The sequence below is a fragment of the Ranitomeya imitator genome, chromosome 6, assembly GCF_032444005.1.
Source record: "Ranitomeya imitator isolate aRanImi1 chromosome 6, aRanImi1.pri, whole genome shotgun sequence".
NCBI lineage: Eukaryota > Metazoa > Chordata > Amphibia > Anura > Dendrobatidae > Ranitomeya > Ranitomeya imitator.
In genome coordinates, this window is record NC_091287.1 from 377202736 (window position 1) to 377226357 (window position 23622).

The 23622-nt window shown below is 47.8% G+C and overlaps 1 protein-coding gene across 2 annotated transcripts in view; it reads left to right on the top strand.

Annotated features, from left to right (window-relative positions):
- AFG3L2 (AFG3 like matrix AAA peptidase subunit 2) overlaps window positions 1-23622 on the top strand; it is a 78884-nt gene that overhangs the window by 51800 nt on the left and 3462 nt on the right. For both annotated transcript variants that reach the window (XM_069731017.1, XM_069731018.1), the window contains exon 15: window positions 16977-17177. In XM_069731017.1, the coding sequence (XP_069587118.1) occupies window positions 16977-17177 (201 nt within the window). The remainder of the gene's footprint in view (window positions 1-16976; window positions 17178-23622) is intronic.

The following is a 23622-nucleotide window of genomic DNA, read 5'->3' on the forward strand; positions in this document are numbered from 1 at the left end:
TCCACCCAGTATTTTTGCATTAAAGGGGCACATCAACTCTACATCAGTACCCGGGTAAGGAAGTACCTGGTCTTAAAGGCACATGACCAGTATTCCCTGGTCTTAAAGGCATATGGCCAGGATTCCCAGTCTTAAAGGCACATGACCAGTATTTCCTGGTCTTAAAAGCACATGACCAGTATTCCCTGGTCTTAAAGGCATATGGCCAGGATTCCCAGTCTTAAAGGCGCATGACCAGTATTCCCTGGTCTTAAAGGCGCATGACCAGTATTCCCTGGTCTTAAAGGCGCATGACCAGTATTCCCTGGTCTTAAAGGTGCATGTCCAGTATTCTCTGGTCTTAAAGGTGCATGACCAGTATTCTCTGGTCTTAAAGGCGCATGACCAGTATTTCCCGGTCTTAAAGGCGCATGACCAGTATTCTCTGGTCTTAAAGGTGCATGACCAGTATTCTCTGGTCTTAAAGGTGCATGACCAGTATTCTCTGGTCTTAAAGGCGCATGACCAGTATTCCCTGGTCTTAAAGGCGTATGACCAGTATTTCCTGGTCTTAAAGGTGCATGACCAGTATTCCCTGGTCTTAAAGGCGTATGACCAGTATTTCCTGGTCTTAAAGGTGCATGACCAGTATTCCCTGGTCTTAAAGGCGTATGACCAGTATTTCCTGGTCTTAAAGGTGCATGACCAGTATTCTCTGTTCTTAAAGGCGCATGACCAGTATTCCCTGGTCTTAAAGGCGCTTGATCAGTCCGAGGAGCCCTCCGCCGCCGACCCCAGCTTTATCCTCTAGTTCCCCTCAGTGGACTTCTTCACTGACCAATCCATGGTTCTCGGACCAAGAGATTGAATCCCTCTGTGTACCCTTTGTGTTTGGAGTGCTCGCAGGACCAATATACATGGTCCCTATCCTACATGGGAGCCGTCGGCTAGCAGGGGCCGCAAGTATTCTAGAAGTGTGCAGGTGTCTAGATACATACAGGCATCTAGAAAACGGAAGTTTTTCGTTTTCTGCTCCTTCACCAATGATTTGATGACAACAAGGCTCTGAATATGGATTGGATATTGCCTGAGCTTGCCAGAGCTTCAGAGACTAAACTCCCTCGAGAGCATTTGCCATTCAATTCGGATAAGCGATTCACTGGACAGAAGCCTCTACGTGGGATTCCATGCCTGGCCTGATTTTTAAGGGCGACGGGTCCTTTAAAGGGCACCGATCTCCCCACACCATCAACAGACGAGCACACGGAGTGTCATCTCCATGTTTCCTCTTCTGCATCCAGGCCTAACGCCAGACAACCTGTCCTGTCCACCTGGAGACCTGAACTCTGTGGACATATAGAGGCACCCTTTATTCAGTCGCCATGACAGCACAACGAGAGAGGGGATCCGCCCTTCAGGGACAGGAAACCTCAGACATAAAAGGGCGGCACCTCACTCACCCGCCAGTTGGTTTCCTGTCCCTGACAGTGGAACCTCTTCAGACAGGCCCCGAGAAGAGGGTCGAAGAAAGAATTTATCCCACGCCTGACAGACCGATGCAGGTAGCGGGGTCCCCCTACCTCGGCCTGGTCAGGTAGATGGAAGCACCACACGGCAGGGGTACTGTTGGTGTAGGTGTCGGCAGGAGGAAGCGGCCCGAGGCATTAAGGGCCTTGCTTCTACGACAGCTGCTTTTTACCTGGGGGTCTCCAGGGTGCCGCTTCTGCTGGGGCCTCCGGGGTCGGTCCGCCGCTTGCGCCGGGGTCTGCGGTGGCTAGGGAGAGCTGCCGTCCTTGTCCGGCGCGTCCGCTCTCAGCGCCGCAGCGGCGTCCGGAAGAGGCGTGTCCGGATGACGTCGCGAGCGGCGCGGGGCGATGACGCGGCCGCGCATGCGCGGTAGCGACTTCTTCTGGCTAATGGCAGCGCCCGGCGTCTGGGGAGGGATTTTCTGGCCACGAGGGGTCCAGCGCTTTAAGCGGACGCCTAGCGGTCACGACCCTACCAGCGCAGTACCGGTCGTCGGCAAGTGATTTCCCTGCTGGCCCCCATCCGGGGGTGGTACCCAGGGGGAGGAATTTAAACGGCGTACTGAAGCCACAGCTTGTTCCTGTCCACCATTTCCAATATGGAGTCTCTGGAAGGAACACCGCAGCTGGGCGGTGAGCAGCAGCAACAACCTGAACAGCCTTTGAGCAGCTCCCATCGGCGTTCTAGTGGCAGTAGTCGCGCTGGTAGAGCTAAAGAGGCTCAGAAACCAACTAAGTCCTCAGGCCGTAAGAGATCTCCGGCTAAGAAGGACCCCCCGATCACGGTACCTTTCGCTGCAGGGATGGGTAAGTGAGCTTCGTGAAAGTACGTTTCTGATAGCTGTCCCTCCTTGTATTCCCTCTCTCCTTATTAGGGGAGGAAATCTGTGTCCAAATCCAAACATAGGGAGTGTGCCATCTGTACGGAGCCACTTCCAGATGGACATGAAAAGAAATTGTGTAGCATCTGCATTCAACGGTTAATTGAGGACGAGGCCCCTGACCTTACGTCTACTCTTAGGGATCTGGTTAGACAGGAGGTCAGAGATTCCATGAGGTCTCAGAAGTCAGTTTCAAAAAAGAGGAAGGAGATATTATCCCCAGCCTCAGATGTGGATTCAGACACGGGTGGTGTAAGCTCGGATTCTCATCCGTCATCATCATCAGAGGACATGGAATCTAGTCGAGCCTGTCTATCACTTGATAGGATTAACCGCTTAGTCAAAGCTGTCAACAACACCATGGGCATTGAGGAGACCCAGGCGGAATGTTCCATTCAGGACATAATGTTTAAAGGCATAGATCGCAAATCCAAAAGAGTATTTCCGGTAGTTGATAAAGTTAAATCACTGATTACGAGAGAATGGAAGAAACCCGAAAGGAAGGGGTCACTCCCACCAGCATTCAAAAGAAGATATCCCTTTGAGGAAGAGGCTTCTTCCTCCTGGGACAAAGTCCCGAAGCTGGATGCGGCGGTGGCCAAAGCTTGTAAAAAAACGTCTCTCCCATTTGAGGATCTGGGAAACCTAAAGGACCCGCTTGATAGGAAAGCTGAGGTATTCCTTAAAGGAGCTTGGGAAACATCAGCAGGTTCCCTGAGACCGGCGATTGCGGCCACCTGCACTGCCCGGTCGTTGATGGTATGGTTGGGTAATCTAGAAGACCAGCTCAAGGATAAGGTTCCTAGGTGCGAGATCCTATCATCTATGTCTATGATTCAGGATGCAGCAGCCTTCCTTTCGGATGCGTCAGCCGATTCCGTTAGGCTAGCTGCAAGGTCATCAGCACTGTCTAATGCGGCCCGTAGAGCTCTTTGGATAAAATGCTGGCCAGGAGACTTACAGGCCAGATCGAAACTATGTGGCATCCCCTGTGAGGGGGTTCATTTGTTTGGCCCAGTCCTGGATGAGCTTCTAGAAAAAGCAGGTGACAATAAAAAGCGATTCCCTCTTCTAACAAGACCCTTCTATAGACGAGACTACAACAGAGGAGGGCTGTATCGCCGAAGATCGGACAGAGATTCAAATAGAGATTCGACCAGATATAACTCTTATAGAAGAAGAGGTAGAGGTTATATGTTTAACTCCTCTAGAGACTCTAAAAAGCCTCAATGACTGGCGGACCAGGTGGGCGGTAGGCTGTTGGCCTTCTACCCAGCCTGGTTGAAAATCACCAATAGTCCATGGATACTCAGTATCATTAAAGAGGGGTTAAAGTTCCAATTCCACCATACCCCCCCAGGACAAATTTAAATTAACCCCTATCCGTTCTTCTGCCGCAGAACAATTGGCGTTGGAGTCAGAAGTTCGAGATCTCCAAAGAAAGGGGGTTCTCGTTAAAGTACCTACGAAGGAACAAGGTACGGGGTTTTACTCCCCTTTATTCCTGATAAAGAAGCCAGATGGATCATATCGTACCATCATCAATCTAAAGGGCCTGAATGTATTCCTGCGGGTCCCATCCTTTAAAATGGAATCTGTGAAGTCGGCAATAAAGCTTCTTTTTCACAATTGCTTCATGGTTGTCTTAGATCTGAAAGACGCCTATTACCATGTCCCGATACATGCAACTCATCAGCGCTTTCTCAGGGTGGCGGTTTCTCTTGCCGGCACAGTAGAGCACTTTCAATATCAGGCACTCCCCTTTGGTGTTGCAGTCGCACCTCGGGTTTTCACTAAGATTATGGTAGAGGTTATGGCACACCTTCATGAGCAAAACATACTAATAATTCCCTACCTGGATGATTTATTGATTGTTGGGCGTTCAGAGTCACACTGTAAAGAGCAGTTGGAGAAAGTGATAGCAGCATTACACAACTTAGGATGGATTATCAATCTCAAAAAGTCGCGTCTTCAGCCCTCAACGTCACAGCAGTTTTTGGGTCTTACGGTGGATTCGGGTCAGCAGGAATGTCGCCTGCCAGACTCAAAAGTCGATTCTATTCGTCGGCTGGCCTCCAGAGCAATTAAAAATCCCGTAGTCTCCTTAAGAAATGCTATGTCACTCTTAGGTTCACTTACTTCTTGTTTTCCGGCGGTGATGTGGGCACAGTTTCACTCCAGGTCTCTGCAATGGGATGTTCTGCATAATTTTCGGCGGCTGGGCGCTAACCTTGATAAAAAAATTTCCCTATCTGTAGACGCCACGGGTTCCCTAAGTTGGTGGACGCACATCCCTAATCTTCGTAGAGGTGTACCTTGGACAAATCAGATAACACGGGTGATAACAACTGATGCTAGCCCCACGGGTTGGGGGGCACACTGGGAAGACAATTACATTCAGGGTCTGTGGTCCCAATCGGAGCGAGACACGTCCTCCAATTTGAAGGAATTGATGGCGGTGGAACGCGCCTTAGATAGGTTCCTTATACCTCTGCAGGGTAGACATGTTAGACTACTCTCTGACAACCAGGTGACCGTTGCTTATGTGAACCACCAAGGAGGTACACGGTCTAGGTCATTAATGAACGTTACAAATCATATTTTACAGATGGCCGAAAATCACCTGCTCTCCCTTACGGCCCTTCATATAAAGGGAAATCTAAATACCATGGCCGATTACTTAAGCCGCAACGAGCTCAAACAAGGGGACTGGTCTCTAAAACCGGCTGTCTTCAATCAGATCGTACGGTTGTGGGGATGTCCAGAGATAGATCTGTTTGCCAGTCGAGGAAACAAGAAACTCCATCAATTCTGTTCCCTAGACCCAAGGGACAACCCGTACGCAGTCGACGCTCTTCTGATCCCCTGGAATTTCAGTCTCGCCTACGCTTTCCCTCCTCTGAATCTCATTCCTATAGTTCTGAGGAAAATTCGGGAAGACGGAGCCCGAGTGATTTTAATAGCCCCGTTCTGGCCCAGAAGGTCATGGTTCCCATGGTTGAGAAGCATGTCCATTTCCCAGCCATGGATCCTCCCAGAAATACCGGACCTCCTTTCCCAGGGTCCAGTCTTGCATCCACGAGTAACCAACTTGCACCTGACAGCGTGGAACTTGAGAGGTCACTTCTGAAAGGAAAGGGATTCTCCCAAAATCTTGTAAATACTCTACTTAAAAGTAGGAAAGCCTCCACGACTAGCATTTATGTTAGGGTATGGAGGAAGTTCCTATCAAGTTCAGGAGCACAAATCAATCAAAAACCTGATATTGCTCAAATCCTAGAATTTTTACAGAAGGGCCTAGAGTTAGGCTTAGCCACCAGCACCCTTAGAGTTCAGGTTTCAGCTCTAGGGGCACTATATAATTCCAACATAGCCAGTAATCACTGGATAACAAGGTTTTTCAAAGCGGTCACCAGATCCAGGCCGGTTGTTAAACAAAAGATAGTGCCATGGGATCTAAATCTTGTGCTCTCGGCTCTAACACAAGCTCCGTTCGAGCCTATTGACTCTGTTCCAATCAAGATCCTGTCGGTCAAAACAGCCCTCTTAGTTGCCCTTACATCGGCAAGAAGGGTTAGTGATCTTCAGGCATTATCCAGGCAACGTCCAAATATGCAATTTTTGGAAGATAGAGTGGTGATGAGGCCTGACCCTCTTTATCTTCCAAAGGTTGCCTCAAAATTTCATAGATCCCAGGAGGTGATCCTACCTTCATTTTGTCCTAATCCCTCTAACAATAAGGAGCAGAGATTTCATTGTTTGGACGTACGTAGGTGCCTTCTCAAATACATTTCGGTAACAGACACCTGGAAAAAAGACCACGCTTTATTTTTATCCTACCAGGGGGTTAGGAAGGGACTTAGAGTATCAAAAAATACCCTAGCCAGATGGATTAGGGAGGCGATATCTCTTGCTTATACCGCAGGTGGCGTGGAAATTCCAGAAGGTATAAAGGCACACTCCACTCGTGCGGTAGCCACATCCTGGGCTGAGAGAGCAGAAGTATCGATTGAGGACATCTGTAAGGCGGCCACATGGTCTTCTCCATCCACCTTTCTTAGACACTATAGATTAGATCTAGGTGGCTCCTCCGACCTCACATTTGGGAGAAGGGTGCTGGAAGCTATTATCCCTCCCTAGTCACTTTTTCACTTCTCTGAAAGTCTCTCGTTGTGCTGTCATGGCGACTGAATAAATACGTACGCTACTCACCTGGTGGCAGTGTTTTTTCAGGAGCCATGACAGCACCCTTATATTCCCTACCCTCTTTGTTTATGGGTTCAACACTTCCTTTAGAAAAATTCCTAAGTTTATTCACTGGGTGAATTGTACCATATATTAATATTGTTTATGTGCTACTAACCTAGAAGGTCCTTTCATACTCTGTAAACCAACTGGCGGGTGAGTGAGGTGCCGCCCTTTTATGTCTGAGGTTTCCTGTCCCTGAAGGGCGGATCCCCTCTCTCGTTGTGCTGTCATGGCTCCTGAAAAAACACTGCTACCAGGTGAGTAGCGTACGTATTTTTGGCGTACGAGCTCCCCCCTCTGCATCACCACTATTTAGTGGATGATGCAAGAGGGCAGACAATTCCTCTCCACTTCCCTGTTAAGAGGTTGATGGATCGAGGGTTCCTAATTTTTATCTCTGCACCGTGAAAAGAGGAGATGGCAAGAGACTATGACCTGCTGGATGCAGCCGCACATTCTGCCATGGGGCAGTTTAACCGGGTAGAATCTCCTGTGGTATACCTACCAGTATCCCTACCTGATGGGTCATCAATTAAAAATACCACGGACTGTCAGATAGCAAATCTGGTTTGTTCCGTCTTGCGGCTTCGGGTCCAGCGCTCTATCCTCCCTAGAGGCCGCATGGATTGCTAGAGCAATGGTCTCCTGGCTGGAGACCTTAACTACCTTGATTAACACCAGCAACAACTGGCCAATCAAATCTTTTGAGCGGGAGACTGACAAAGGATTGTATAAGGATTGTCCAGCACAGTCTAGATCTAAGGGATCTTGGTTCCAAACAGGGGAACGAAAAGTAAGATCGACCCTGGACCTCAAACTTCTAACAACCTTTGACATGGTCCTCCTTCTTTGGATGGAGTCCCTCCGCTCAGCCATTACTTCAACAGAAAAAGGTGCAGTTTCCGGCATCCATCGACATTCGGGTTGCTTGCCCTCTGCAAAAATTCCTTCGCCTTTCCATTCGTCAACAGCATTTTCAAGTCACAACCTTGTCCTTCGGCCTTGCTTCCGCACCCAGAGTGTTCGCTCGGGTCATGGCGGATGTCATGTTTCTCTTGCACTCTAGAGACGTGCTCGTCCTGCCCTGTTTGGTCTGTCTAGCCGCCCTTCCAGGACTACGCTGAGTCGTCTATATCTCTTGCGATACCTTCTCTCCTGGGCTGGCAGCTACACTTAGACAAGTTCTCCTCATTTCCAGCCCAGCAGATATCCTTTTTGAGGCTGATCCTGCACACTTCTAGAAGGATGGTAATTCTTCCTCGAGACAAGGTCATGGCACTTCAACAGGGAGCTCGCGCAAGGAGAGTTCTGAGGACTTGATTACTCACCCCCTCATTTCATTCGATTTGCTAAGAGAGTTCTGAGCAAAAATGGTGACGACAATGGAAACTGTTTCCTTCGCTCCGCTCGTTTTCAGCAAGTCAAACAGACTTTCAGACAATAGTCTCTGAGCTCCTTCTTCATCCAGGGCCTTTCTCCCGGTTCAATGGTTATTAGTAACTTCCAATGCCAGTCTTCTTCTCCCCATCATTGTTCTGGAGATCCGAACGGTAGTCTTACAGCAGGTCCACTGCCTTCTGGCGGGTCTCCCTATCCGAATTCAATTGGATAATGCCACGGCGGTGGCTTACGTCAGTCATCTAGCAGGTACCCACGGTCAGGCGCCATGACCGAGGTACCTCACTTTCTCTGATGGGCCGAAGTCTATTATTCGGTGATCTCGGCAGTATATATCCCAGAAGTAGAACTCTGAACGGCAAACAAATTCAGCCGTCAGGGTTCCGCCTCAAGTCAGTGGGAACTTCACCCCGAAGTCTTCCATCAGATCTGTCCTTACTGGAGCTCTCCAGTTGTAGGTGGGATGACATCCAGACTGAAGGCCAATGTACTCGAGTTCGTGGTTCGGCCTCGAGATCCAAGAGCCATCGCTCTCCATGCTCTGGTTCTGCCGTGGTACCAGTTTCCATAACTCTCCTTCCACTGCTTCCGAAAGCCTTTCGGAAGCAGAAAGGGGCCCCAGTGATCCTCAGAGATCCGCACTGACCACGTCCGTTTTTTTGTTTGCGGAGCTAGTATCTTCTCGCCTTATCGCAGCACAACCGCAAGTAGGGACTTTCTCACAGGGAGTTTTCACACGTAGTTCTTCCCTATTGCATACCGTTAGATCATTGGGACCTTATTATTCCTAGGAGCCTTACAGTAGGCTCCTTTTTCATCCGGGCAGACTTTACTATCAGGAAAAGTCGTCCCGTTCTCCTCTGCGATATTCTCACTCTGACGAGTCTTCGGAGCTAGCTTCTCTGCTCTTTCAGACTTTTTTCCCTTATTTCCTTCGAGGCAAGGTTGTCCTCAGGCCATCTCCTTCCCTTGTTACCAAGGTGGCACTGTATTACCACTGTTATGAGGGCATAGTTCTTCCCTCATCTCTTTTGGCTCCAGTCCACAAAATGGAATAAGATCCCCCATATTCTGGACGAAGTGAGTGCTCTGAGTAGGTACGTCTTGAGGACGGCGTCCTTCTGAAGGTTGGACGTTTTATTTGGGCTTCCTGACGGTAGAGGAAGGCTTCCTGACATTTTCAGGAAGGGTTTAGCCGTTTCATCGACCATGATAACATGGTGAATTCTTTTCACCATCCAGGAGTCCTTCCGTGCTAGATGTCAGCCTATCTCCCTGTCTATCAAGGGTTCTAGGCACCAGGCGTCAGCAAGGCACGCCTGCAAGCTTGCGGATTCGTCCAGTCCGCATGCATTCTTGAAGCGCTATAATTCCCACACTTCCACAGATGTGAGTCTGGGCAGGCGGACTCTGCAGCCCGCGGTGGCGCACTTGTAAGTAGCGGTTACACAGGGCCTGATCTGTTGTTTTCCCCACCCAGGGACTGCTTTGGGACGTCCCACGGTCTGTGTCCCCCAATGAGGCGAAGGAGAAATAGGGATTTTTGTGTACTCAGCGTAAAATCCTTTTCTTCGAGCCATTCATTGGGGGACACAGCTCCCACCCTGTTATTAGCTTATGATTGTTTTTTATAATCTGACATGCTATATTCTCATATATCATATGACATGCTATATGCTCATATATTGTTATTAATCTCCTACTGCTTTTGCACCGAACTGGTTAGCTGAGAGCCAGCAGGAGGGTGTATACTGCAGGGGAGGAGCTAACTTTTTTTGTATCACTTAGTGTCAGCCTCCTATTGGCAGCAGCATACACTCACGGTCTGTGTCCCCCAATGAATGGCTCGGAGAAAAGGATTTTACGGTGAGTACACAAAAATCCCTATATTTGGCATTTATATGCTTTTCATGGCACTGCATTTTCAACTTTGATGTGATCAGTGAGCATAAATAAGCTGAGAAGAGCTCATAAAATGACAGATAAGTTACAATTTGCCATCAGACCGTCATACTGGGCTGACTGAAGGATGCTCATCTAGTTCATTCTGTAGCCAGCAGTAGACTGAGAAACACAGGAGCCACAGAAGGTAAAAGGTGCAGAATTGGTAATGAAACCCAATTGCAAAAATTATTTTCTCCATCGTCTCATTGGGGGACACAGGACTGTGGGTGTATGCTACTGCCGCCAGGAGGCTGACACTAAGTAGGTATAAAAAAAAAAAAAAAAAAGTTAGCTCCTCCTCCATAGTATACACCTTGCCACTGGCCCTGACAGCTCCAGTTTATGCTTAGTGTCCGTAGGAGGCACATCTCTGGGTTTTCCCAGATGCTTTTTTCTCTGAAGATAAGACAGGGGCGACGGACCCTTTTGAAGGGGTCCGATCTCCCCAAACCAACAACGGGCGAGCACGTGGAGTGTCGCCTCCACGTATCCTTTCCCGCGACGTGGGATTTTTTTGCCGGACTAAGAACCTGACCACCCTGAGGTAACGGAACCCTAGGTTGTACAGGCATTCATTCCTTGTCCGTACAGCCTCCACTTCATCACCAATGCACGACTACGGTGTTTAAAGGAGGCAGACGGTCCCTCTCCTCGCCTTCTGAAGGGTGTAAGGAGTTAGGGTGCCTGCACCGTCTTTTAATATTTATATATGTATATATATATATTTATATGTGGATTTTTTATGTCTAACCTTATGCGCTGTCAGAGAGCTGCATAGGGGGGGCTCCTGCTTCATCGCGCGTTCTGCTGGCGACTATATCCGGCGCTGTGCTGGTTTCCAGCGTTTTTCCCCACAAGCAAACTTCAGCAGAGGCATGGGCGGAAGTCCCGCCCCTTTTTTAGGCGGTTTCCTGTTCGCTGAGGCATTATGGATCTTGTAGTCTGAGCATGGGCGGAAGTCCCACCCCTTTTTCTGCGGCTTCCTGTTTTCTCTGTACAGCCTGTGGCATTATGGGTCTTGTAGTCTGGGGGAAGTCCCGCCTCCATGGCGACGGTTTACTTCCTGTTTCGAGCACCCAGCTTTCCTGGGAGAGCAGGGGAAAGAGTAAAATCTAGATCCCTGCTTCGGCCTAAACCGGGTCCATGTGCGGTAACTCCTCCCACTTTTTTCAGGCATCCGCCCTGTGAATTAGTTTATATGGGTGGTTTGCACAGGAGACATGGTTCAGTGTTTGAGAGCATACGGGGACACAGGACTGGGGTAAGTGCTACTTCCCTCAGCCTGACAGCAGTATTTGTTCTAGACCTAGTAGCTCATAAGGAGATACGGAGCATAGCAGCAGCAGCAGCAGCAAGAGTCATGTCTAGAAAGACTAAGACTCACTCAGTTCTGTATACCTCATGCATTACCTGTCAGTCTACTTTTCCGCATGCGCAAAGTAACCATTTCTGTGAGGCTTGTGATTCCGAGCGCGTGCAGGAGCCCCCGTTTGCTACCCTGTCTGCTTCCCCGCCGGCTATCCTGCCGGGTGTGCCTGTACCTGGGTCGGCAGTGTCTCCCCCTGAGTGGGTCATATCATTAACGCAGTCTATGGCGTCTCTAACAAAGGCGGTTGAGTCCCTTCAAGCCCCTGTCAGGGACATTCATCCGCCTGTTTTGGAAAGATCCTCTGATTTTCAGGATCCTCCGGCCTGCAGGGGCCGTACTCCCTCTAGGCAGACACAGGGGAAACGATCCCACACAGCGTCTCCCGGTCAGTCAGGTGCATCAGCATCTTTGAATCCTGTCTCTCGATCTCCCTCTCCTGCGGAATTGAGTGAGCACGGTTCGGACTATGACTCAGAGGGGTCTTTTGATTTAGAAGCTCCTGGTTATCAGGAATCTGTTGACAGTCTCATTGAGGCCATTAACCAGACTTTGGGAGTAGAGGATGTGGCCACCTTACCTTCTGGTCATAAGGTGTCCTTTAAGAAATTCAAGCAACCTCATAAAGTGTTTTCTACTCATCCTGAGTTTGAGGATTTAGTCCAACGTCACATGGAGCGACCGGATAAACGTTTCTTAGGCCAGAAGGCCCTAGGTGCAAGGTATCCGTTCGCTCCAGAGCTTTGTAAAAAGTGGGCAGAATCCCCTTCAGTGGATCCTCCCGTATCCCGTTTGGCCTCTAGTACGTTGCTGTCTCTTCCTAATGGGTCATCTATTAAGGATCCGACTGATCGGCTCCTAGAGAGTCTAGCTCGGTCTCTGTTTGAGGCTTCAGGGTCAGCCCTCGCACCGTCTTTTGCGGCCACATGGGTTGCCAAAGCTATGATAGCTTGGTCAGAGTCTGTAACTAAGGCTCTTCAGGATAAGGGGTTTCCTGTAGAGGTGATAGAGATGTCAAATCAGATATCTTTAGCAGGAAATTATCTGATTAATGCATCCTTGGATGCGGCAAATTGTTCAGCATTGGCTGCGGCAAATGCTATTGCTATCAGAAGGGCCCTATGGCTAAGAAATTGGCGGGCGGACTCTACTTCAAAGAAGTCCCTTACATCCCTTCCTTATCAAGGTGTCCGTCTTTTTGGCGAAAAATTGGATCAGCTTATATCTGATACCACGGGAGGTAAAAGTAATTTCCTTCTTCAACAAAAGGTTAAGCAACCTTTTCGTCGCCAATTTCAAGCAAGATTTAAATCCTTTCGTAACTCCCGGTGGTTTGCGGCACCAAGCGCAGGTCTCCCAAGTCGGCCTGTCCAAGACCGGGAGCACCAGGTCTCCTATAGGGCCAATCCATTGGCAAGAATGCGGTATCAACCGTCAAGATCTAGGGGATCTAGATATCCTCGATCTTCGGCTAAATGACTGGAGGCAGCCTCTCGTCGCTTCCAACAGAGTAGGCGGTCGCCTACTACTGTTCCATCAGTCCTGGCTGTCAGTTGTTCACGACAGATGGGTAAGAGACCTGGTGGTTTCAGGGTACAAAATAGTTTTCCTGTCTCCCTCCAGGCCGGTTTTTTCCGTCCAGTCTTCCCAGTTCAAAAACCCGTCTAAGAGCTTTATTCAGAGCAGTCGAGTCTCTTCAGTCCAACGGGGTCATTGTCCCTGTTCCAAAGGAAGAAAGGTTCAAGGGGTTTTATTCAAATCTGTTTACGGTTCCCAAAAAGAATGGGACCGTGAGACCCATTCTGGACCTAAAGTGTCTAAACAAATTCATCAGCACTCGTCGCTTCCGTATGGAATCTCTCCGCTCGGTCATTGCGGCTATGGAAAGGGGAGAATTCCTGGCTTCCATAGATATTCAAGACGCCTATCTGCACGTTCCTATATTTCCTCCTCATCAAAAATTTCTACGGTTTTCCATAGGCGAGCGACACTTCCAATTCACTGCATTACCTTTCGGGCTCGCCACTGCTCCCAGGGTGTTCACGAAGGTGATGGCAACAGTGGTGTCAATCCTGCACTCTCGAGGCATAGTCATTCTGCCTTACTTAGACGATCTCTTAGTCAAAGGACCAACTTTTCAGGCATGCAGGGACAACGTCAACATCTCTTTGGACACCCTAGCTCGTCTAGGGTGGCTGGTCAATTTAAAGAAGTCATCTCTACTACCATCTCGGAAGATCTCTTTTTTAGGGATGATCTTCGACACCTCTCGGGGGCTAACTATTTTACCCCAGGACAAGGTGCTTTGTCTCCGGCAGGAGGTAAAAATTCTTCGGCAGCCAAGTTTCCATTCAATCCGGTTCTGCATGAAGGTCTTGGGCAGGATGGCAGCAGCTATAGAAGCGGTTCCATTCGCCCAATTCCATCTTCGTCCACTCCAACAGGCACTTCTGTCAGCCTGGGACAGGAGTCCTTTGTCTCTCAACCTCAGGTGTCGTCTGGCTCCTGGGGTCAGGCAATCCCTGATATGGTGGATGAGGAGTTCCTCCCTACTTCAGGGGAAAGCCTTTCCTCCAGTTCATTGGCTGGTAGTCACTACAGACGCCAGCCTTCTCGGTTGGGGAGCAGTGTTTCTCCAGCACACGGCTCAGGGTCGTTGGTCCCCAAGGGAATCAACCCTTCCAATCAATCTGTTGGAAATAAGGGCAATTTGGCTGGGTTTGCAGCACTTTCACCATCATCATCAGGGGGGCACTCGCAGCAGATCAGCCATGCGCGAGGTAGGACAAGTCCTCCGCTGGGCCGAGAACAATCACTCTGTGATCTCGGCAGTTTACATCCCGGGCAAGGAGAACTGGGCAGCGGACTTTCTGAGCCGACAGGGTCTTGCGCCCGGGGAATGGTCTCTTCACCCCGATGTTTTTCGGCAGATATGTCTACGCTGGGGAATCCCGGACGTGGATCTAATGGCCACCGGGTCGAATACCAAAGTACCCAGGTTCGTTGCACGGTTTCGAGATCCAGGAGCAATTGCCGTAGACGCACTAGTCCTATCTTGGAACAAATTTCGTCTTCCATATCTGTTTCCCCCTCTGGCGCTGCTTCCAAAGGTCGTCAGGAAGATCAAGTTAGAGGGAGTTCCGACAATTCTAGTCGCCCCAGATTGGCCTCGGAGGTCATGGTACGCAGACCTAGTTCAGCTGATCGTCGGGGTTCCTTGGCAGCTACCAATGCAGCCAGATCTTCTGTCGCAGGGGCCGATATTCCACCAGAACTTAGAGGCCCTGCGTTTGACGGCTTGGCCGTTGAATCTTGGATTCTGACCCAGGCCGGTTTTTCTCAGAAAGTAGCCTCAACTATGGTTAATGCTCGAAAGACAGCTTCAGCACGCATTTACCACCACACCTGGAAAGTCTTTCTCTCATGGTGCAGGAAGAAGGGTCTTCCTCCTCTTCGGTTTTCCATTCCTAATGTCCTAGCTTTTCTCCAATCTGGTCTAGACTCAGGTCTCGCTCCAAGTACCCTTAGGAGGCAAATATCCGCCTTATCGGTTCTTTTCCAGCGCAGGATCGCTACCAATCTGCAAGTAAAAACTTTTTTGCAGGGAGTCTCTCATATAGTCCCTCCTTACAAAGCTCCGATAGAAGCTTGGGACCTTAATTTGGTCTTGAGTGTTCTTCAGGAACCTCCATTTGAGCCCCTCCAAGATATTCCTTTAAGGTACCTTTCTTGGAAGGTTTTGTTTCTGGTAGCTATAACATCCATTAGGCGGGTATCGGAATTAGCGGCCTTGTCCTGTCAGGCGCCGTTTCTACAATTTCATCAGGATAAGGTGGTGCTGAGTCCAGCACCTTCCTTTTTGCCAAAAGTAGTCTCCTCATTCCACATTAATGAGGACATTGTCTTGCCTTCTTTTTGTCCTGCGCCTACACACCGGGTGGAAAAAGCTCTCCATACTCTAGATTTGGTGAGAGCTCTGAGAAGATACGTTTCTCGGACCGCTTCTTTTCGAAAGACGGATGTTCTGTTCGTTCTTCCTGCGGGTCATAAAAAGGGACTCGCAGCCTCTAGATCGACCTTAGCCAGATGGATAGGAACCACTATTCAGGAGGCCTACCGTATCAAGGGTGCAGCCATCCCGGCTGGGATCAGGGCACACTCTACTCGGGCGGTAGGGGCTTCCTGGGCGCTTCGGCACCAAGCTTCAGCAGAGCAGGTTTGCAAAGCGGCCACTTGGTCCAGCCTGCACACTTTCTCTAAACATTATAATATCCACACTCCGGCCTTTGCTGATGCAAGTTTGGGAAGGAAAATTCTTCAGGCCGCGGTATCGCACCTATAGGCGGTAAGTGCCTAGGGGTTTTCTTCCAGTGAGTCTTCTTCCCACCCTGGGACTGCTTTGGGACATCCCACAGTCCTGTGTCCCCCAATGAGACGATGGAGAAACAGGGATTTTTGTGTTACTCACCGTAAAATCCTTTTCTCCGAGTCGTTCATTGGGGGACACAGCTCCCTCCCTATTCATTTTATTTGTCTATGGGGTTGTTCAGACTATAGTATTATTCTAGACATGTTGTCTTTGCTCTAATGCTGTTTTGTTTTCTCTATCTCCTACTGCTTGTGCACCAAACTGGAGCTGTCAGGGCCAGTGGCAAGGTGTATACTATGGAGGAGGAGCTAACTTTTTTTTTTTTTTTTTTATACCTACTTAGTGTCAGCCTCCTGGCGGCAGTAGCATACACCCACAGTCCTGTGTCCCCCAATGAACGACTCGGAGAAAAGGATTTTACGGTGAGTAGCACAAAAATCCCTGTTTTAGCCCCAGTTACATGCATTTAAGGAAAGAAAAAAAGGTCCTGAAAGATGGACGACCCCGTTATCCAACTTAATCTGATAGCCTGTGAGGCAGATCCGACACGAATGTCCTTATCACTGTGGTCCTGGTGCCGGACCTGGGATAGCATCAGCCAAGTTCTCATTTCATTTATGACCATTAAAATCAGCAGTCTGTCTAATACACAAATGTGCCAGGGTCCCATAGGCCTACTTTTACTAAGGAACAGCAACACCCTCATCCCCGATCGCAGCCATATACCTGAAATTAGACCACCTCCTTGTTTTGATATTTTTGACAAATTTTTTATATTTAGTTAAAAAAACTGCTATTTATATATACGCATGTGAAATAATAATATGACATGGTTTGGGTTATAGCATAATTTAGCAAAATTGATTAATTGTATTGCTGATTAGTAGATTGTGGCATGAAACTATAGCTGATTGCATAATTAGTTAGGAATGTATGATTGCATGGATTTATGACTGACCGTAGACCTATTGCTATGTTTACAAGATGCAAGTTAGAACAATATTGTTTTTTGTTTTTTTTATATATATAAAGCATTTAAATAATGAATACACATGAACTGAGGCATTTGTTTTATATCTTTATACGTAACTATATAAATCCTTAGCAGCTTACAGACTACACTTGTTGGAATACCATTTATTACAAACACACGTAGGGTCACACGTCTGCTGCAGTGATTGTGGTTTTCCTGATTATCTGTTCCTTTTTGTTAGAATTTATTCATATTATAATTTCACATTGTGAACTTTGCCTTTATCTTCCAGGTTTCTATCATACCACGAGGGAAGGGCCTCGGATATGCTCAGTATTTACCTAAAGAACAATATCTATATACAAAGGAGCAGCTGCTGGATAGGATGTGCATGACTCTGGGCGGCAGGGTCTCTGAAGAAATATTCTTTGGGAGAATTACAACTGGAGCTCAGGATGATCTGAAGAAGGTGACACAAAGTGCCTATGCACAGGTGGGTCATTGTATGGAAGTGACACTGCTCCTTTCACAGTCCTTACCACAATCCCATAAGGAGAAACAAAGGACTCTGGATCTCCATTCTAGTTTATTCGAGATTATGGTAAATGGAGTTCTCCAGTATACATTTAAACTTTTTACAGGGGAAGGACAGCCTGGAGAAAGAAGACATACTGACCCCTAGAATCTGTTCCAAGGCTGCCTGCAATGGTGCAATTTTTTATTTGTATGTCCTTAAACCAGAGTTATGTCACACAAAATAGTTCATAAATAACATTTCCCACATGTCTACTTTACATCAGCACAATTTTTGAAACATGAATTTTTTTTGTTAGGTGGTTAGAAGGGTTAAAAGTTGATCAGCAATTTCTCATTTCTACCATAAAATGTACAAGATCTTTTTTTTTTCTTAGGACCACATCCATTTTAAGTGACTTTGAGGGTTCCATATGACAAAAAATAAGCAATGTGGAAGGAAAAAATAAATGTGCTCTCCCTCCCTCCCCCCCAACCCCCCAATTTTTTCTTTAAACTCATTTTTTTTTTTTCATAAGGGCAACAGGAGAAAATGGACCCCATAATGTGATGTGCAATTTCTCCTATGCATGCAGATACCCAATATGTGGGGGAAAACTACTGTTTGCACTCACAGCACGGCTCGAAATGGAAGGATCATCATTTCACTTTTGTAATGCAAAATTTACCATGTCGCCTTTGGAGAGCCCCTGATGTGCCTAAACAGTGGAACCCCCCAGAAGTGACCCCCATTTTGAAAACTAGACCCCTTAAGGAACTTATCTAGATGTATGGTGAACACCTAGGTGCTTCACAGAAATTTAAATGGTTGAACTGTGAAAATAAAAAATTTTCCCACAAAAATGTTTTTAGCTCCAATTTTTGCATTTTCACAAGGTAATAGGAGAAAATGGACTTCAAACTCTGTTGTGCAATTCCTCCTGAGTTTGGGCGCTCAGAAAGGAAGGAGTTAGGTTTTGGACTGCAGACTTTGATGGAATGGTCTGCTGGTGTTTTGTCGCCTTTGGAGAGCCTCTGATGTCTAAATAGTGTAAACCCCCACAAGTGACCCCGTTTTGGAAACTAGGCCTCTCAAGTAATGTATGGTTGATCTGTGAAAATGACGAAAAACATATTACTCTGTCGCCTCATTTGGGGACACAGGACCATGTGTGTTATGCTACTGTCCTCTAGGAGGCGACACTATGCAAAATCTGAAAAAGATTAATCGTGGCTCATCCTCTGCAGTATACACCCCTGGACGGCATCAGCCTTCTCCAGTTTTTGCTTAGTGTCGCATAGGAGGCACACCTAAGATTTTTTACTCCGTATTTTTTTCCCGACGGATTACAGATGAAGAAAAATGGGTCTCCTGTGAGACTCCTGGCATGGCTCCTTCCTTGGCCCCCTATTACGGGGTGCCCGGTTGAGGTCGAGACGGCTATTCCCCATTTCGCTCCTTCCCCAGATTTCAGATTTTGCTGGACTGGTTTGAAGGCGTCATGTCACATTGGTGAAGCCCCTGAGGTGCCAGAACAGCAGAGCCCACCCTCCCCCATAAGTGACCCAATTTTACAAACTACACCACTCAATGAATTCATCTAGCTGTGCAGTGATCATTTTGACAGTACGGGTTTGTCACGGCATTTTATAAAATTGGACAGTGAAGAAAAGATAATTACATTTTTACCACAAAAGTTTACTTTTTGTTCCAGATTTTACATTTTCACACTGGGAAATACATAAAAATGGCACCAAATTTTGTCCCACAATTTCTGCTGAATGTAGAAAAACCCATATGTGGCTGTACAGTACTGCTTAGCCACAGGGCGAGATTTGGGAGGGACTGAGAGCTATTTTCCTCTTGGAGCGCGTATTTTCCTAGAATAGTTTGCGGACTCCATATACAGAGCCCCTAAGTGCTATAAGAGAAGAATCTTCCTTCGAGTGACCCCATTTTGGAAATTCTACAGTTGTGATCAAAAGTTTACATACCCCGGCAGAATTTTTACTTTCTTGACCTTTTTTCAGAAAATATGAATGATAACACCAAACTTTTTTCTCCACTCATGGTTAGTGGTTGGGTGAAGCCATTTATTGTCAAACTACTGTTTTCTCTTTTTAAATCCTAATGACAACCCAAAACATCCAAATGACTGTGATCAATAGTTCACTTACCCTGGTGATTTTGGCCGGATAACATGCACAGAAATTGATACAAATGGGTTTGAATGGCTACTAAAGGTAACATCCTCACCTTTGACCTGTTTGCTTGTAATCAGTGTGTGTGCATAAGAGCTGAGTGAGATTCTGGGATCCAGACAGACTCTTGCATCTTTCATCCAGCCACTGATGTTTCTGGATTGTGAGTCATGGGGAAAGCAAAAGAATTGTTAGCAGATCTACGGGAAAAAGTAGTTGAACTGTATAAAACAGGAAAGGGATACAAAAATATATCCAAGGAACTGATAAGGCCAGTGAGCAGCGTTCAAACTGTGATTAACAAGATGAAAATCAGGGACTCTGTAAAAACAAAACCACGGTCAGGTAGTCCACAACTGCAGGAAAATTGTTCTGGATGCAAAGAAAAACCCACAAATAACATCAGCTGAAATACTGGACTCTCTGAAAACTGACGGTGTGGCTGTTTCAAGATGCACAATAAGGAGGCACTTGAAGAAAAATGGGCTGCATGGTCGAGTTGCCAGAAGAAAGCCATTACTGCGCAAATGCCACAAAGTATCTTGCCTAAAATACGCAAAACAGCACAGAGACAAGCCTCAAAACTTCTGGAATAAGGTAATTTGGAGTGATGAGGTCAAAATTGAACTTTTTGGACACATCCATAAACGTTACATTTGAAGAGAGGTCAACAAGGCCTATGATGAAAGGAGCACCATTCCTACTGTAAAGCACGGAAGTGGATCGCTGATGTTTTGGGGATGTGTGAGCTACAAAGGCACAGGAAACTTGTTCAAAGTTGAAGGAAAGATGAATTCAGTACGTTATTGGCAAATAGTGGAGGTAAATTTGCAATCAGCAGCCCGGAAGCTGCACATGGGACGTACTTGGACGTTCCAACATGATCCAAAACACAAGGCCAAGTAGACCTGTCACTGGCTACAGCAGAATACAGTGAAGGTTCAGTAGGGGCCATCTCAGCCCCCTGACCTCAATATCATTGAGCCACTCTGGGGAGATCTCAAGCGCACAGTTCATGCTAGACAGCCCAGGAATTTACAGGACAGGAGGCTTTTTTCCAAGAGTGGGCAGCTTTACCAGCTGAGAAAATAAAGAACCTCATGCACAACTACCACAAAAGACTTCCAGCTGTCATGGATGTTAGAGGGGGCAATGCATGGTATTAACCCCTTCCCGACCTGTGACACAGCGTATGCGTCATGAAAGTCGGTGCCAATCCGACCTGTGACGCATATGCTGTGTCACAGAATGATCGGGTCCCTGCAGATCGGGTGAAAGGGTTAACTCCCATTTCACCCGATCTGCAGGGACAGGGGGAGTGGTAGTTTAGCCCAGGGGGGGTGGCTTCACCCCCCCCCCCCCCCCCCCCATGGCTACGATCGCTCTGATTGGCAGTTTCACTTTCAACAGCCAATCAGAGCGATTTGTAATATTTCACCTATTATAACTGGTGAAATATTACAATCCAGCCATGGCCGATGCTGCAATATCATCGGCCATGGCTGGAAACATTGATGTGCCCCCACCCCACCGATCGCCCCCCCAGCCCTCCGATCTCCTTTACACTGCTCCGCTCCCCTCCGTCCTCCTGTCTGCTCCCCCCCGTGCTCTTGTCCGCTCACCCCTGTGCTCCAATCACCCCCCTGTGCTCCAACCACCCCCCCTGCACTTCGATCCACCCCCCTGCAGTCCGATCCACCCCCCAATGCTCCAATGAACCCCCCCCCGTACTCCGATCCACCCCCCCGTGCTCCGATTTACTCCCCCGTGCTCCGATTTACCCCCCCATGCTCCGATTTACCCCCCCCCATGCTCTGATCCACCCCCCCACCCCCCCGTGCTCCACCCCCCCCCCCCCCCCCACCCCATCATACTTACCGAGCCTCCCGTGGTCCGTCCGTCTTCTTTTCCGGGCGCCGCCATCTTCCAAAATGGCAGGCGCATGCGCAGTGCGCCCGCCGAATCTGCCGGCCGGCAGATTCGTTTCAAGTGCATTTTGATCACTGCGATAAAACCTATCGCAGTGATCAAAATAAAAAAAATACTGAATGACCCCCCCCTTTGTCACCCCCATAGGTAGGGACAATAATAAAAGAAAGATTTTTTTTTTTCTTCCACTAAGGTTGGGGTAAGAACTAGGGGTAGGGGTAGGGGTAGGGTTAGGGTATGTGCACACGTATTCTGGTCCTCTGCGGATTTTTCCGCTGCGGATTTGATAAATCCGCAGTGCTAAACCACTGCGGATTTATGGCAGATTTACCGCGGTTTTTCTGCGCATTTCACTGCAGTTTTACAACTGCGATTTTCTATTGGAGCAGTTGTAAAACTGCTGTGGAATCCGCAGAAAGAAGCGACATGTTGCGGAATGTAAACCGCTGCGTTTCCGTGCAGTTTTTCTGCAGCATGTGTACAGCGATTTTTGTTTTCCATAGGTTTACATTGAACTGTAAACTCATGGGAAACTGCTGCGGATCCGCAGCGTTTTCCGCAGCGTGTGCACATACCTTTAGAATTAGGCCATGTGCACACGGTGCGGATTTGGCTGCGGATCCGCAGCAGTGTTCCATCAGGTTTACAGTACCAAGTATACCTATGAAAAACCAAATCCGCTGTGCCCATGGTGCGGAAAATACCGCGCGGAAACGCTGCGTTGTATTTTCCGCAGCATGTCAATTCTTTGTGCGGATTCCGCAGCGTTTTACACCTGTTCCTCAATAGGAATCCGCAGGTGAAATCCGCACAAAAAACACTGGAAATCCGCGGTAAATCCGCAGGTAAAACGCAGTGCCTTTTACCCGCGGATTTTTCAAAAATGATGCTGAAAAATCTCACACGAATCCGCAACGTGGGCACATAGCCTTAGGGTTAGGGTTGGAATTAGGGTTGTGGTTAGGGTTAGGGGTGTGTTGGGGTTAGGGTTGTGGTTAGGGGTGTGTTGCGGTTAGGGTTGTGATTAGGGTTATGGCTAGAGTTGGGATTAGGGTTAGGGGTGTGTTGGGGTTAGTGTTGGAGTTAGAATTGAGGGGTTTCCACTGTTTAGGCACATCAGGGGTCTCCAAACGCAACATGGCGCCGCCATTGATTCCAGCCAATCTTGTAGTCAAATGGTGCTCCCTCACTTCCGAGCCCCGACGTGTGCCCAAACAGTGGTTTTCCCCACATATGGGGGACCAGCATACTCAGGACAAACTGCGCAACAATTATTGGGGTCCAATTTCTCCTGTTACCCTTGTGAAAATAAAAAAATGCTTGCTAAAACATCATTTTTGAGGAAAGAAAAATGATTTTTTATTTTCACGGCTCTGCGTTGTAAACGTCTGTGAAGCACTTGGGGGTTCAAAGTGCTCACCACATATCTAGATAAGTTCCTTGGGGGGTCTAGTTTCCAAAATGGGGTCACTTGTGGGGGGTTTCTACTGTTTAGCCACATCAGGGGCTCTGCAAACGCAACGTGACGCCCGCAGAGAATTCCATCAAAGTCTGCATTTCAAAACGTCACTACTTCACTTCCGAGCCCCGGCATGTGCCCAAACAGTAGTTTACCCCCACATATGGGGTATCACCGTACTCAGGAGAAACTGGACAACAAATATTGGGGTCAAATTTCTCCTGTTACCCTTTGGAAAATTAAAAAATTCTGGGCTAAATAATTATTTTTGAGGAAAGAAAACATATTTATTATTTTCACGGCTCTGCGTTATAAACTTCTGTGAAGCACTTGGGGGTTCAAAGTCCTCACCACACATCTAGATAAGTTCCTTTGGGGGTCTAGTTTCCAAAATGGGGTCATTTGTGGGGGATCTCCAATGTTTAGGCACAAAAGGGCTCTCCAAACGTGACATGGTGTCCGCTAATGATTGGAGCTAATTTTCCATTTAAAAAGCCAAATGGCGTGCCTTCCCTTCCGAGCCCTGCCGTGCGCCCAAACAGTGGTTTACCCCCACATATGGGGTATCAGTGTACTCAGGACAAACTGGACAACAACATTTGGGGTCCAATTTCTCCTAATACCCTTGGCAAAATAGGAAATTCCAGGCTAAAAAATCATTTTTGAGGAAAGAAAAGTTATTTTTTATTTTCATGGCTCTGCGTTATAAACTTCTGTGAAGCAGCTGGGGGTTTAAAGTGCTCAATATGCATCTAGATAAGTTCCTTGGGGGGTCTAGTTTCCAAAATGGGGTCACTTGTGGGGGAGCTCCGATGTTTAGGCATACAGGGGCTCT